General features: G+C 60.4%; 1 protein-coding gene across 4 annotated transcripts in view; it reads left to right on the forward strand.

Annotated features, from left to right (window-relative positions):
* The window catches only part of LRP1 (LDL receptor related protein 1), a 77981-nt gene that overhangs the window by 60062 nt on the left and 2061 nt on the right, over window positions 1-15858 (forward strand). For 3 of the 4 annotated variants that reach the window (XM_082073533.1, XM_082073534.1, XM_082073535.1), the window contains 30 exons: window positions 722-905; window positions 1057-1142; window positions 1270-1389; window positions 2303-2490; window positions 2707-2912; window positions 3001-3189; window positions 3345-3493; window positions 3909-4002; window positions 4148-4264; window positions 4352-4471; window positions 5854-5976; window positions 6703-6828; window positions 7027-7143; window positions 8085-8191; window positions 9053-9185; window positions 9426-9545; window positions 9916-10038; window positions 10259-10402; window positions 10477-10611; window positions 10800-10919; window positions 11045-11316; window positions 11402-11580; window positions 11689-11795; window positions 11986-12102; window positions 13023-13199; window positions 13333-13473; window positions 14190-14363; window positions 14446-14607; window positions 15242-15416; window positions 15732-15836. In XM_082073533.1, coding sequence (XP_081929659.1) covers window positions 722-905; window positions 1057-1142; window positions 1270-1389; window positions 2303-2490; window positions 2707-2912; window positions 3001-3189; window positions 3345-3493; window positions 3909-4002; window positions 4148-4264; window positions 4352-4471; window positions 5854-5976; window positions 6703-6828; window positions 7027-7143; window positions 8085-8191; window positions 9053-9185; window positions 9426-9545; window positions 9916-10038; window positions 10259-10402; window positions 10477-10611; window positions 10800-10919; window positions 11045-11316; window positions 11402-11580; window positions 11689-11795; window positions 11986-12102; window positions 13023-13199; window positions 13333-13473; window positions 14190-14363; window positions 14446-14607; window positions 15242-15416; window positions 15732-15836 — 4310 coding nt within the window. Of the gene's footprint in view, window positions 1-721; window positions 906-1056; window positions 1143-1269; window positions 1390-2302; window positions 2491-2706; window positions 2913-3000; window positions 3190-3344; window positions 3494-3908; window positions 4003-4147; window positions 4265-4351; window positions 4472-5853; window positions 5977-6702; window positions 6829-7026; window positions 7144-8084; window positions 8192-9052; window positions 9186-9425; window positions 9546-9915; window positions 10039-10258; window positions 10403-10476; window positions 10612-10799; window positions 10920-11044; window positions 11317-11401; window positions 11581-11688; window positions 11796-11985; window positions 12103-13022; window positions 13200-13332; window positions 13474-14189; window positions 14364-14445; window positions 14608-15241; window positions 15417-15731; window positions 15837-15858 lie in introns of those variants that run through there. The other variant, XM_082073536.1, reaches the window with a different exon arrangement.

Here is a 15858-nt window from a genome sequence, read left to right on the forward strand (position 1 = left end):
GTCGCTCGCTCGCCACCCCCCAACCTGCACTTTAGGGGAGAGAATCAAAAGGGAGAAACTTGGATTGAGATAAACACAGTTTAATAAAATAACAAAATACTTATACGCTACTAGTAAATATAGATAGAAATAGAAATAAAAGATAGTCAAGGCAATTCCTCATGAACACGCTGAGCAGCCAGTGCCAGGAAACGGCACCTGGTCCCAAAGCCGATCCCAGAGAGAGAAAAGAGGAGAAAGGCAGAAAGGCTCAGAGGCCTCTGCAAAATGGTAAAAGGACGAACTAAACGTCCCAACCAAAAACTCCCCCGGCTGCGCCAAAAAGTGCAAAGAGAAGGACCCAAGAGATCAGAAGAGCCAAAACCAGAAGGTCCCAACTCTCCTTAAATAATGAGCAGGATGCTAATGGGCTGGAACACTGTGGTTGCTCCGTGTGGGTGTCAGTCCAGCTCTGTCCGTCCATCCCCTTCCTCGCTGCCTCACCCCTGTGGGCAGAGCTCAGAGTGTCCTTGGCTCTCAGAGCAGAGCGATTCAAACCATGAACCCTGTGCTGGGCTGGGATCTGCTTGTTCTCAACCTGAGTGCAAATCATGAGCGTGCTGGCTGGGAAAGAGAAAGGTTTGTAACCGCATGGAGACAATTAACCCGTTCTCAGTCCAACCAGCGCAGCGTCCCAGCGTGCGGGCTCGGGGTGTCTAATGGCTCCGGTTGCCTCCTGCAGTGCAGATGCCGTCCCGGGTTCCGGCTGAAGGACGACGGGAAGACGTGCATCGACATCGACGAGTGCTCCACCACCTACCCCTGCAGCCAGAAGTGCATCAACACCCTGGGCAGCTACAAGTGCCTGTGCACAGAGGGCTACAAACTCAAACCCGACAACCCCACCAGCTGTAAGGCTGTCACAGGTGAGAGGTGGGGGCGCTCTTCTGGCTTTGGCTTAAGCTTAGCTTAAGCTTAGGCTGGGCTGCAGCGGGGTAGGGAGGGCAACCGGTCCCCAGGGGATCTGCCCATGTCCCGGTGGCGTTTCCTGACACGTCTGGTGGTTTCCCTGTGCAGATGAAGAGCCCTTCCTCATCTTCGCCAACCGCTACTACCTGAGGAAGCTCAACCTGGACGGCTCCAACTACACGCTGCTCAAGCAGGTGGGGGGAACAGGAGGATGCACCAGCACCCCATGCTTGGGATTTGGGGCTGGAAAGGGGCTTTGTAAAGCCCCCGTGAGCCTGTGCCGACAGCTCAGGCCGTTCCAACGCTTCTCCTTCCTCCCAGGGGCTGAACAACGCGGTGGCTCTGGATTTCGACTATCGGGAGCAGATGATCTACTGGACAGACGTCACCACGCAGGGCAGCATGATCCGCCGCATGCACATCAACGGGAGCAACGTTCAGGTGGGGGTCTGAGGTGATCCCTTGGGTACCCCCGGTCCGGGCAGCTGCTCCTCACCCACCTCCTCACCAAGAGGCTCCTGGAGCGGCCAAACTGGCACCAGGGCCACCGGGAGGAGGGGACAAGCCCTCGCTGTGGGTCATCAGTGGGCTCAGGGCATCAGCCCAGGTTCACAGAATCCCAGAGTGTCAGGGGTTGAAGGGACCTGGAAAGCTCATCCAGTGCAACCCCCCCATGGAGCAGGAACACCCAGATGAGGTTCCACAGGAACCAGGCGGGTTGGAATGTCTGCACAGAAGGAGACTCCACAACCCCCTGGGCAGCCTGGGCCAGGCTCTGCCACCCTCACCACCAACAAGTTTCTGCTCAAATTTAAGTGGAACCTCCTGTGTTCCAGTTTGCACCCATTGCCCCTTGTCCTGTCACTGGTTGTCACCCAGAAGAGCCTGGCTCCATCCTCCTGACACTCCCCCTTTCCATATTGATCCCCAGGAATGAGTCCCCCCTCAGTGTCCTCTTGTCCAGCTCCAGAGCCCCAGCTCCCTCAGCCTTTCCTCACACGGGAGATGCTCCACTCCCTCCAGCATCTTGGTGGCTGCGCTGGACTCTCTCCAGCAGTTCCCTGTCCTGCTGGAACTGAGGGGCCACAACTGGACACAAGATTCCAGGTGTGGTCTCCCCAGGGCAGAGTAGAGGGGCAGGAGAACCTCTCTGACCTACTGACCACCCCCTTCTAACCCACCCCAGGTCCCATTGGCTTCCTGGCCACAAGGGCCCAGTGCTGGCTCATGGTCACCCTGCTGTCCCCAGGACCCCCAGCTCCCTTTCTCCCACACTGCTATGGGATATTTTGCAGCGCCATCCTTGTCCGATTCTCGCTGTCCAGCCCCAGCACCTCTCGTTTTCTCCCCGCAGGTTTTGCACCGCACTGGCCTCAGCAACCCCGATGGGCTGGCTGTGGACTGGGTGGGAGGCAACCTGTACTGGTGCGACAAGGGCCGGGACACCATCGAGGTGTCGAAGCTCAACGGTGCCTACCGCACCGTGCTGGTGAACTCGGGGCTGCGCGAGCCGCGGGCGCTGGTGGTGGACGTGCAGAACGGGTGAGAGCCTGGGGGACCCGGAGCTGCCCCTCTGCGCAGGGAGGGGACCGCGGCCCCTCCGCCGCCCTGCCGGAGTCGCAGCGGCCGGGAGGTGGGATGGGACCTTCCCCGCTTGCCGCCGAGACCGCTGCCCAGCGCCTCGGTTCAGCAGAGTGTGGCCGCTGCTGTGCCTTGGGCCAGGCTCAGCGTCCCCCTGCTTTCCTGTTTGATCCCCAGTTACCTGTACTGGACAGACTGGGGGGACCACTCCCTGATCGGGAAGATCGGCATGGACGGCACCAACCGCAGCGTCATCGTTGACACCAAGATCACTTGGCCCAACGGCCTCACCCTTGACTACATCAACAGCCGCATCTACTGGGCTGATGCGCGGGAGGATTATATTGAGTTTGCCAGCCTGGACGGCTCCAACCGGCACACGGGTGAGAGCTCCGGGGGTCCCCGAGCTGTCCCTGGAGGGAGGTGCTGGCGTGGGACAGCCCGCCCTGAGCCGCCCGCTCCCCCTCGCAGTGCTGAGCCAGGACATCCCGCACATCTTCGCACTCACCCTCTTTGAGGATTACATTTACTGGACCGACTGGGAGACCAAGTCCATCAACCGGGCCCACAAGACGACGGGAGCCAACAAGACGCTGCTGATCAGCACGCTGCACCGTCCCATGGACATCCACATCTACCACCCCTTCCGCCAGCCTGACGGTGAGTCCCCGGCACCACGGCAAAGGGACGCCAGCTCGGGCGCGGGTGCGGGAGGGGATGTGCGCTGAGATGGGTCTCACTGTGCGGGGTTCACGTGCCACCCTGAGGGCCACCTCCTTTGGTCCAACTCGTGGTTGTCTCCCTGTTCCCCCCAGTTCCCGACCATCCCTGCAAGACCAACAACGGCGGCTGCAGCAACCTCTGCCTCCTTTCGCCGGGCGGGGGGCACAAGTGCGCCTGTCCCACCAACTTCTACTTGGGCAGCGACGGCAAAACCTGCGTCTCCAACTGCACGGCCAGCCAGGTAACGGGCTGCGTGGACGTGTCCCTCCTGCCGTCCGTGTCCCTCCTGCCGCGGTGTCACTGCCGTGGTGTCACCGTGTCCCAGCCCCTCTGCTGTGTTTGGGTGCTGGTGCGTGGGCAACACCTCCCTCCTGTGGCACTTCCCAGCATGTACAACCCGCAGTTATCTGGGGGTGCCCAGGGGAGCAGGGACTCTCTGGCTCTGGAATGACCCTCTGAGTGTCCCCTCTGTCCCCCACACCCTGGTGGGTTTAGGGCTGAGGCTGCTCCAGGTCAGGACACAAAGTGTCCTGGGGCTGCCTGGGCAGGGACAGCACGGGGATCAGTGCCCTTGGCAGAGTTCCCTGGGGACAGAGCCATCCGGGTCCTCCCTCCCCATTCCAAGACACCCTCAGAACCCCATTTCTCCGTCACAGTTTGTCTGCAAGAACGACAAGTGCATCCCTTTCTGGTGGAAATGCGACACCGAGGACGACTGCGGGGACCGTTCGGACGAGCCGGAGGACTGCCGTGAGTGCCGGGCGGCACCGGGCACGGCCGGGGGCGCCGACCCCCAGGGCTGGGGGCTGAAGACCCCGGAGGGGAAAGCGGGAGGTTGAGGTTTGCAATTAAAACGTTGCCCAGAGCAAACATTTCATCCTTTGTCGCCCCACAGCTGAATTCAAATGCAGGCCGGGCCAGTTCCAGTGCTCCACGGGGATCTGCACCAACCCAGCCTTCATCTGCGATGGAGACAACGACTGCCAGGACAACTCGGATGAAGCCAACTGTGGTGGGTTCCCCTGGCGCCCCTCAAACCCCGGCAGGGCTGCAGCATCCCATGGAGCAGAGCTGCAGCTTTAACCCAATATCTTCCCAGATATCCACGTCTGCCTGCCCAGCCAGTTCAAATGCACCAACACCAACCGCTGCATCCCCGGCATCTTCCGCTGCAACGGCCAGGACAACTGCGGCGACGGCGAGGATGAGAAGGATTGCCGTGAGTGGGGAGCGTGCTGGGGATGGGCTGAGGAGCTCAGTGCTGCATCAGATCCGTGGTTTGGGTATCGGCTTCTCCGCTGGCCGGTCCCTGCGCATGGGGCTCTCTCCTCACCTCTGCTCCACACAGACCCGCTGTCCACCGTCACCCTGCTGCTCGCACAGACCATCCCATTTCCTAATGGAGACAAACCCTTTAAATCACACAGAGCAGCAGGTTCTATATGTGCTGTGGATTTGCGCAGCGGAGGGATCTTGTGGCATCTGCTCTGTCTCCATGCAGCTGGTCGAGTCTATTGGGGCCACCATAGCGCTCTGCTCCCCTACTCTCTTGTGCATGTGTCACCAAGCGTGGCCAGACCCTTGTTGTGATGCCCAGACCCTTGTTGTGATGCCCAGACCCTTGTGATGCCCAGACCCTTGTTGTGTTGCCCAGACCCTTGTTGTGGTGCCCAGACCCTTGTTGTGATGCCCAGACCCTTGTTGTGATGCCCAGACCCTTGTGATGCCCAGACCCTTGTTGTGATGCCCAGACCCTTGTTGTGATGCCCAGACCCTTGTGATGCCCAGACCCTTGTTGTGATGCCCAGACCCTTGTTGTGATGCCCAGACCCTTGTGATGGCCAGACCCTTGTTGTGATGGCCAGACCCTTGTTGTGATGGCCAGACCCTTGTTGTGGTGCCCAGACCCTTGTTGTGATGCCCAGACCCTTGTGGTGCCCAGACCCTTGTTGTGGTGCCCAGACCCTTGTGATGCCCAGACCCTTGTTGTGGTGCCCAGACCCTTGTTGTGGTGCCCAGACCCTTGTTGTGATGCCCAGACCCTTGTTGTGGTGCCCAGACCCTTGTTGTGTTGCCCAGACCCTTGTTGTGATGCCCAGACCCTTGTTGTGGTGCCCAGACCCTTGTGATGCCCAGACCCTTGTTGTGGTGCCCAGACCCTTGTTGTGGTGCCCAGACCCTTGTTGTGATGCCCAGACCCTTGTTGTGATGCCCAGACCCTTGTGATGGCCAGACCCTTGTTGTGGTGCCCAGACCCTTGTTGTGGTGCCCAGACCCTTGTTGTGATGCCCAGACCCTTGTTGTGATGGCCAGACCCTTGTTGTGATGGCCAGACCCTTGTTGTGATGCCCAGACCCTTGTTGTGGTGCCCAGACCCTTGTTGTGGTGCCCAGACCCTTGTTGTGATGCCCAGACCCTTGTGATGCCCAGACCCTTGTTGTGATGGCCAGACCCTTGTTGTGGTGCCCAGACCCTTGTGATGGCCAGACCCTTGTTGTGATGCCCAGAGCGCCCCTCTGCCCTGGGGGGCTGTTTTGTGGGGTGGTGGCGAGCAGACTGCCAGCCTCACGGTCCCTCCTGACTCTGTGTCCCCCCCCGCAGCGGAGGTGACTTGTGCCCCCAACCAGTTCCAATGCGCCATCACCAAGCGCTGCATCCCCCGCGTCTGGGTGTGCGACCGGGACAACGACTGCGTGGATGGCTCCGATGAACCCGCCAACTGCAGTAAGAATCCTGGCGGGGGGATGATGGGGGGTCTGGCCGCACCAAAACTGGGGGCTCCCCTGCAGCTGGGTCACATCTGTGTGTCTGCCGGTGGGTGGCAGGTCCCTGCTCGGTCCCTGCTCAGTCTGGAGTCGCGCTCTGGCACAGAGACAGCCCTGTGGAGAAAGAAATGTGCCTCCCCTCCCCATCTCGACCACATCTAGAATATTGTGTCTAGAATATTGTGGGCCCCTCAGTTCAAGGACAGGGAACTGCTGGAGAGAGCCCAGCGCAGGGCAACAAAGATGCTGGAGGGAGTGGAGCATCTCCCGTGTGAGGAAAGGCTGAGGGAGCTGGGGCTCTGGAGCTGGACAAGAGGAGACTGAGGGGGGACTCATTCCTGGGGATCAATATGGAAAGGGGGAGTGTCAGGAGGATGGAGCCAGGCTCTTCTGGTGACAACCAGGGACAGGACAAGGGGCAATGGGTGCAAACTGGAACACAGGAGGTTCTGCTTAAATCTGAGCAGAAACTTGTTCGTGGTGAGGGTGGCAGAGCCTGGCCCAGGCTGCCCAGGGGGTTGTGGAGTCTCCTTCTGTGCAGACATTCCAACCCGCCTGGTTCCTGTGTAACCTCATCTGGGTGTTCCTGCTCCATGGGGGGATTGCACTGGATGAGCTTTCCAGTTCCCTTCACCCCTGACACTCTGGGATTCTGTGATTCACATCATCTCCGATCTCCCCCCAGCACAAATGACCTGTGGCGTGGACGAGTTCCGCTGCAAGGACTCGGGCAGGTGCATCCCGGCCCGCTGGAAGTGCGACGGGGAGGACGACTGCGGCGACGGCTCCGACGAGCCCAAGGAGGAGTGCGGTGAGCAGGGAGCGGGGCTGGAGACGAGCCTGGGGGCACCTTGTGTCCCCCCTTCCCCGGGGGCTGAGCTGCCCCGGCGCTGTCCGCCCATCTCCCTCCCCAGCGTGGGGGTTTAGCTGCTCCTTTTCCAAACCACGTGCGCACCATCCCTCCCCTTGCACGGGGACAACGCTGACTCCTGTCCCTTGTCCCTCCCAGACGAACGCACCTGTGAGCCCTACCAGTTCCGCTGCAAGAACAACCGCTGCGTGCCGGGCCGGTGGCAGTGCGACTACGACAACGACTGCGGGGACAACTCCGACGAGGAGAGCTGCAGTACGTACCATCCAGCCTCCGCTATGCGGGGAGCGACCGTGCGGTGGGGAAGGGAGCGGTTCAGGTGCCCCCAGCCCCTCTGCCTGTCCCCACCGATGGGCTGGGGCGCCTCGTCCTACTGGCGGTAGAGCCGCTTTGCTTTGGTCCATCACCCCATTCTGAACCGGGAGGGCGGTGGGGACACTTGTGGCTCTGCAGAGGGACCGAGTTGCCCATGGGATGTCACCGGGTCCGCCGCAACTGCAGGGACAGAGCCAGACCCCCTCCCGGCACACACAGCGCCCGCCTGGGTCCCTCTGTGTCCCTGCAGCATTCTGGGGTGCAACTTTTTGTCCTTTTCTGTTGATTTCATGGCGTGTTTTTGAGTTTGTGCCATTTCACTTCATCTTGCGTTTTTCTCCATTTTCACACTGTCGTTATGGGGCGCTCAGAGGTAGGTTTCTGCCAAAATCTTTTAATTCCCACGTACAGTCTCGCTAACATAAATGAAGACGTTAAATTGCAGGTGAGGGCAGAGGGGCTGGGACTGGACAACCCAGGCAGGTTTATTGAGCACCAGCATCTTCCTCCACTGGAGCCACAGTGGGGAGGGGCCTGTGCATGGCTCGTACTTGGCTCCAACATCTGTCCCCACTTGACCCTTGTGCTCCGGCTGGACCCCCCTGCCCGTCTCTTCCCTACGGTGCCGTGGGGCAGCAGGGACCTGTGGAGAACGACTCTGGGGACACGCTGCCAGCAGCATCCCCAAAACACCCCATTTAATCGCAGGACGGGGAGGGCGCTGGGAGGTGGTGTCACCGCGCCGCTCGCCGGCAGCTCCCCCAGCTCTGCTTGCACCCCAGCCTGTCCCCAGCGCCACCGGCCGCGTGTCTGTGTCACCCTGCGCCCCCCGCGCTGCCGACCCGGCAATGAGGGGGACACCCCGTGTTCTCTGTCCCCAGCGCCCCGGCCCTGCTCGGAGAGCGAGTTCTCGTGCGCCAACGGCCGCTGCATCGCCGGCAGGTGGAAATGCGACGGGGACCACGACTGCGCGGACGGCTCTGACGAGGTACGGCGCTCCGGGTCGGCACCTTCGCGCTGGCCACGTGGTGGAGGGGGGGGACACGTCGCACCCCGTCTGTGTCGTGGTTGAACCCCAGCGGGCAAAGCAACCATGCAGCTGCTCACTCACCCCCGAATAGCGGAGAGAATCAAAAGGGAGGGAGAAACTTGGATTGAGATCAACACAGTTTAATAAAATAACAAAATACTGATACACTATTAGTAAATATAAATATAAAATAGAAATGAAAGATAGTCAAGGCAATTCCTCATGAACACGCTGAGCAGCCAGTGCCAGGAAACGGCACCTGGTCCCAAAGCCGATCCCAGAGAGAGAAAAGAGGAGAAAGGCAGAAAGGCTCAGAGGCCTCTGCAAAATGGTAAAAGACGAACTAAACATCCCAACCAAAAACTCCCCCGGCTGCGCCAAAAAGACCAAAGAGAAGAACCAGAGAGATCAGAAGAGCCAAAACCAGAAGGTCCCAACTCTCCTTAAATAATTAGTGTGACACTAATGGGCTGGAACACTGTGGTTGCTCCGTGTGGGTGTCAGTCCAGCTCTGTCCGTCCATCCCCTTCCTCGCTGCCTCACCCCTGTGGGCAGAGCTCAGAGTGTCCTTGGCTCTCAGAGCAGAGCGATTCAAACCATGAACCCTGTGCTGGGCTGGGATCTGCTTGTTCTCAACCTGAGTGCAGATCATGAGCGTGCTGGCTGGGAAAGAGAAAGGTTTGTAATGCAGGAAGAATATTAACCCATTTTCAGTCCAACCAGCACAACGTCCCAGTGATCCCCGGCCACCGGGGCCGAGCGGGTCCTGGGTGCCGTCGTGTCCCTGCTGACCGTGTCCCTCGCCCGCTGTCCCTGCAGAAGGACTGCACGCCGCGCTGCGAGTTCGACCAGTTCCAGTGCAAGAACGGGCACTGCATCCCCATGCGCTGGCGCTGCGATGCGGACGCGGACTGCATGGACGGCACCGACGAGGAGAACTGCGGCACTGGGGGTAACGGCAGCGCCGTGCGGCTCCGCGGGGCTGCTTGTCCCCCCCTGTGCCCTCGTGTGTCCCGTGTCCCCGCTGTGGGTGGGTGCCCTCCCCGTGCATGTGTCAGCACCGTTCCCTGGGCGTGCACAGACACATCCGAGCCCTGCGGAGCCCCCGGTTTGCTGAAATTGGAGCTGCGGCCCCCGCGCGGTGTCCTGGCCACCAGGCTGACGTGTCCCCTCCTGCCCCGCGCTCTCACAGTTCGCACGTGTCCCCTGGACGAGTTCCAGTGCAACAACACGCTGTGCAAGCCCCTGGCCTGGAAGTGCGACGGGGAGGACGACTGCGGGGACAACTCGGACGAGAACCCCGAGGAGTGCTGTGAGTGACACCGTGACAACCTGGGGGGCCGTGGGTACCTCCGGCAGCTCCGCACGTCCCCTCTAGATGGGGGGGCAGCTGGTGGGGACAGGAGGTGGCTCCGGTCAGAAAGCGGGGTCACACAGGTGCTGGGCTGGCCGTGGGGCAGGGGCTGGGGGGCAGAGGGCTGACCCTCCCGCAGCCGGGCCGGCAACCGGGCAGTTGTCTTTGCTTCAGTCTCTTTGCTTTAGTCTCCGGAGCCCGCTCGCCCTCGTGGGACAGGCCATCCCGGAGAGCGGGCGGAGGCCAAGCGGCGGCTCGTGACAAGCGCGACAGCCTGGCTACGGCGTCTCCTTTCACCGTCACCGTTTGTTTCTGTTTGCTGGTGCAGTGAAATTCCAGTGTCCCCCCAACAGACCGTTCCGCTGCAAGAACGACCGGGTATGTCTGTGGATCGGTCGACAGTGCGACGGCATCGACAACTGCGGAGACAACACGGACGAGAAGGACTGCGGTGAGTGGGGCTGCTTGCGGGCCCCGCTCTGGCCCGGCCCTGGGACTGGTCCTAGCAGAGCCCGGCTTTAGCCCAGGAGCTGGGGTTTGCTTTGCCCGCTCCTTCCCAAAAACTGGGTGGCGGGTGTAGGCATCCTGGGTCCCTGCCTGCCCCCCATTTGCACCCCATGGCTCCCGTGGGGGGACACGGAGCGTCACAACCGCTGGCCGTGCTCCCGCAGAGTCACCCACAGCCAAGCCCAAGAGCTGCAGCCAGGACAAGAACGAGTTCCTGTGCGAGAACAAGAAGTGCATCAGCGCCAACCTCCGCTGCAACTTCTTTGATGACTGCGGAGATGGTTCCGACGAGGATTCCTGCTCCCACGGTGGGTGGCGGGACCGGGGCATTGGGGAGCGGGAATTAGGGTTGGCACCGGTGCTGACGGTGCGTCCCCCCCAGACCACAAGTCATACGACTGCACGACCAACGCCACCATGTGCGGGGACGAGGCCCAGTGCATTCAGTCACGCTCCACCACGTACTGCACGTGTCGCAGAGGCTTCCAGAAAGTGCCGGACAAGAATTCCTGCCAAGGTACATCCTGGCGCTGCCGGAGAGGGTTGGGGTTGCGCTGTTGGGATTACAGTTGGTTTTTGCCGATGAGATGTGTCTTTGCACCTCTGGGGTGTCAGAATTGGTGTCCTTGGGGCACAAATATGGGGAATGAGGTGGGTGTGGGACGCCCTCCTGGTCTCCCCCCAACTCCCGTCCCTGCTGCCCAGATGTCAACGAGTGCCTGCGCTTCGGGACCTGCTCCCAGCTCTGCAACAACACCAAGGGCTCCCACATCTGCAGCTGCGCCAAGAACTTCATGAAGACGGACAACATGTGCAAAGCAGAAGGTCAGGAGGGAACAGGGGGCGCCGTCAGTCTGTCCTTCCCTGGCAGAACAAGCCCAAGGGGGTTCCAAGCTCCCAGTGGCCCCATCGCGGAGCTGAGTTGACCCCCCTCCTCTGCCCCTCTGCAGGTTCTGAGCACCAAATCCTCTACATCGCGGACGACAACAAGATTCGGAGCATGTACCCGTTCAACCCCAACTCGGCCTATGAGCCGGCCTTCCAGGGCGACGAGAACGTGCGCATCGACGCCATGGACATCTACGTCAAGGGCAACAAGATCTACTGGACCAACTGGCACACGGGCAGGATCTCGTACCGGGAGCTGCCCGCCTCCTCCGCTGCCTCCACCGCCTCCAACCGCAACCGGCGCCAGATCGACGGCGGCGTCACCCACCTGAACGTGAGCGCCGTGGGGTGCGGGGGACGCCGAGGCCGGGCTGCCGTGTGCTCTGCGCTCACCTCTCCCCACTTTCTGCCCTTCGCAGATCTCGGGGCTGAAGATGCCGCGGGGAATCGCCATCGACTGGGTTGCCGGGAACATCTACTGGACAGACTCGGGGCGGGATGTCATCGAGGTGGCGCAGATGAAAGGCGAGAATCGCAAGACGCTGATCTCGGGCATGATCGATGAGCCCCACGCCATCGTAGTCGACCCGCTTAGGGGGTGAGAAACTTGAGCCCCTTCTCCCTTCCCTCTGCCCAGCTCTCGAACTGTCCTGCTCATCCCCTCCTTGCTCCCCCGCCGGGAACGACCTGCGTGTGTCCTTTGCAGAACTATGTACTGGTCAGACTGGGGTAATCACCCCAAGATCGAGACGGCTGCTATGGACGGAACGCTGCGCGAGACCCTGGTGCAGGACAACATCCAGTGGCCAACAGGTGAGCGGGGACGGTGCCAGGTGGGGCACGAGGGTGGTGGAAGCCTCGACGGGAGGGACGTAGAACCCGCTCATGCCGGGGAGGCTCAGCCTGGGGGCTCAGGAGTGTGTAAGGGCGGTGGGGGCCTGTTCTGCTGGACACGTTGTTGGCGGGGAGGCCTGTACCTCACCGGGGGTGTGTGTCCCCACAGGCCTGGCTGTGGATTACCACAACGAGCGGCTGTACTGGGCCGACGCCAAGCTCTCCGTCATCGGCAGCATCCGGCTCAATGGCACCGACCCCGTCGTGGCCATCGACAACAAGAAGGGTGAGTGGCGCCCAAGCCCCGTGGAGCAGCGGGGAGGAGAGGGACCTGCCAGGGGACGATGCCCATGGGATGCTCAGCACATGATAACAAGGGCAGGTTTTCCTCGTTAAATGCTCCGCAGCAGGAATGGAGCCTGCGGGCACCTGGTCATGGTTGAACCCGAGCGGGCAATACAACCACACAGCTACTCGCTCACCCACCCCAATAAGGGAGAGAATCAGAAGGGAAGGGAGAAACTTGGATTGAGATCAACACAGTTTAGGAAAATAACAAAATACTAATACATTACTAGTAAATATATATAGAAAATAGAAATAAAAGATAGTCAAGGCAATTCCTCATGAACACGCTGAGCAGCCAGTGCCAGGAAACGGCACCTGGTCCCAAAGCCGATCCCAGAGAGAGAAAAGAGGAGAAAGGCAGAAAGGCTCAGAGGCCTCTGCAAAATGGTAAAAACCGAACTAAATGTTCCCCCATCTGCACCCCAGAGAGAGAGCGGAAGAGCCAACCAGAAGGTCCCAACTCTCCTTAAATAATGAGCAGGATGCTAATGGGCTGGAACACTGTGATTGCTCCGTGTGGGTGTCAGTCCAGCTCTGTCCGTCCATCCCCTTCCTCGCTGCCTCACCCCTGTGGGCAGAGCTCAGAGTGTCCTTGGCTCTCAGAGCAGAGCGATTCAAACCATGAACCCTGTGCTGGGCTGGGATCTGCTTGTTCTCAACCTGAGTGCAAATCATGAGCGTGCTGGCTGGGAAAGAGAAAGGTTTGTAATGCAGGAAGGAAATCAACCCGTTTTCAGTCCGACCAGCACACCCCCCAGCACTGTCCTTCAACCTCAAATCCACCTGAAATCCCAAAGCAGCCCTGCCCAAGGCAGCTGTGTCACCTCTGCCTGCACGTGTCCCCTCTTTGCTCCCCAGGGCTGAGCCACCCTTTCAGCATCGACATCTTCGAGGACTACATCTACGGGGTCACCTACATCAATAACCGCATCTTCAAGATCCACAAGTTTGGCCACAAGGCTGTCACCAACCTGACATCTGGCCTCAACCACGCCACCGACGTCGTGCTCTACCACCAGTACAAGCAACCGGAGGGTACGTGCCGGGCCCGGGACCCCCACCCTGCGCCCGGGGTGGGAGGGGGGTGTCTGGGGCCTGATCAATGGGGTGCTGGAGGATGAGGGGAGCGCTGTGGGTCACCTCACATCGTCCCCTCCCCTCTGGGCAGTGACCAACCCGTGCGACCGCAAGAAGTGCGAGTGGCTCTGCCTGCTCAGCCCCAGTGGCCCCGTCTGCACCTGCCCCAATGGCAAACGCCTGGACAACGGCACCTGCGTGGTCATTCCCTCGCCCACCGTCTCCCCTGTCGGTAGGTGGGCTGGGCTGGGTGGGGGTCTCACCCAGCGAGGTCCCGCTCACCCCTTTTTAATGCCAAATTTTAACCCTTTCTCCGCCCCATGTTGGGCGCCAACAGATCTGTCAAGGTTTGATTGCAGGGTGACAATAAACCGTGGCAGATGTTTTGTTAACCCCTTCTCCTTCCTCTTCCCACTAAGGGCTGGTGATGGGAAGGCAAAAGAAGGACAGGGAGAAAGAGTTGGGAAAAAAACAAAAATGTTTTACTAATGCTATGAATAAAATAGAGAAAATAATACAAAATATACAAAACCAATCTTGAAAGTCCCGGCAGCTGCAGGGCAGGCACCCAAAGTCCTGGACTGGACTCTGCAGCCAAGCGGAGCTGGATTCAGTCTGTCATGAGGCCTCAGTTCGCAGGGATGACTCGCAAGGTCCTATCCTAATGTTGGCCATAGGGAAAAAGGGACGAGATCCTCGTGATCTCCCACTTTTATATGAAGTAGCACGTGAATGGGATGGAATACTTAGTTAGTCAGTTTGGTCACCAGTTCAGTTCTCTGCTTGCCCCTCTCGTGGGATGTGCATCCTTATCAGCGACCTTGCATTCCATTGCTATGTCTACCAAAACATGTATCTAGCTTCCAGAAAAGACTTTAGCTGAAAGGAAAATTCACTCAAAGAGAAACTTGTTCTTAACAAACCCATCGCTCTTTCCCTCTCTCGCAGTGCCCACCACCGACACCTGCGACCTGGTCTGCCTGAACGGCGGCAGCTGCTTCCTCAACGCCCGCAAGCAGGCCAAGTGCCGCTGCCAGCCGCGCTACAACGGCGACAAGTGCCAGATCGACCAGTGCTGGGACTACTGCCAGAACGGGGGCACGTGTGCCGCCTCCCCGTCCGGTGAGCCTGGGGCTGGGGCTGCTCGCTGGGCGGACGGATGGACAGACGGACGGACGGCACGCTGACGGCCTCTTGTTCTCAGGCATGCCGACCTGCCGCTGCCCCACCGGCTTCACGGGGCCGCGGTGCAACCAGCAAGTGTGCACCGACTACTGCCTGAACAACGGCAGCTGCACCGTCAACCAGGGCAACCAGCCCAACTGCCGCTGCGCGCCACCCTTCATCGGCGACCGCTGCCAGTACCGTGAGTGCCACCGGCACGGGGCTGGGGACACGGGGATGTCTTGTGGGGTATGCTCTCTAGAGACACGGGGTGAGACCACAGCTGGAATCTTGTGTCCAGTTGTGGCCCCTCAGTTCCAGCAGGACAGGGAACTGCTGCAGAGAGTCCAGTGCAGCCACCAAGATGCTGGAGGGAGTGGAGCATCTCCCGTGTGAGGAAAGGCTGAGGGAGCTGGGGCTCTGGAGCTGGACAAGAGGAGACTGAGGGGGGACTCATTCCTGGGGATCAGTATGGAGAGGGGGAGTGTCAGGAGGATGGAGCCAGGCTCTTCTGGGTGACAACCAGGGACAGGACAAGGGGCAATGGGTGCAAACTGGAACACAGGAGGTTCCACTTAAATCTGAGCAGAAACTTGTTCGTGGTGAGGGTGGCAGAGCCTGGCCCAGGCTGCCCAGGGGGTTGTGGAGTCTCCTTCTCTGCAGACATTCCAACCCGCCTGGTTCCTGTGTAACCTCATCTGGGTGTTCCTGCTCCATGGGGGGATTGCACTGGATGAGCTTTCCAGGTCCCTCCAACCCCTGACACTCTGGGATCGTGTGATCGTGTGGTGCGGCGCTCCGGGGGGGCTGCCCACCCTGACCCCCGTGCTCTGCAGGGCAGTGCTTTGACTACTGCGAGAACGGGGGCGTGTGCCAGATGACGGCCGGGGGCTCCAAGCAGTGCCGCTGCCCCGCGCAGTTCGAGGGCGCCCGCTGCGAGGACGACAAGTGCACCCGCTGCCAGAAGGGCAAGTGCAGCGTCAACAAGCAGAGCGGAGAAGTCTCCTGCATGTAGGTGCCGGGGGCGCGGAACTCGAGGGAGGGAGGGAGAGGGGATGGTGGGCAAGATGAGTCAATTAAAAAGCCCCTATGTCCCCATGGGCCACATTACTGGGGATTGCGCATGGCTGGGAGATGCTGGGTTGGTAATTCAGGGTAGTGAAGAAATCTGGGTGACTTGAGGGCCCTGGGAGGAGGTGATGGGGGTGCCCATCCTCATGGCTGTGAGCCGTGCTGCAGGGATGATATAACAGCCTCCAACAGAGTGCTGCGGGGGATATGGGGCAGGATGGGGGGTCCACGTGTGCCTGATTCTCTGCCCCACAGCTGCCTGGACGGCAAGATCGCGCCCAGCTGCCTGACCTGCGACAACTACTGCGCGCACGGCGGCACCTGCTCCATCAGCGACAAGACGCAGATGCCCGAGTGCCTGTAAGTGGGGCTGGGGGTGGTA

The sequence above is a fragment of the Streptopelia decaocto genome (genome assembly GCF_964273445.1).
Source record: "Streptopelia decaocto genome assembly, chromosome: 27".
Taxonomy (NCBI): domain Eukaryota; kingdom Metazoa; phylum Chordata; class Aves; order Columbiformes; family Columbidae; genus Streptopelia; species Streptopelia decaocto.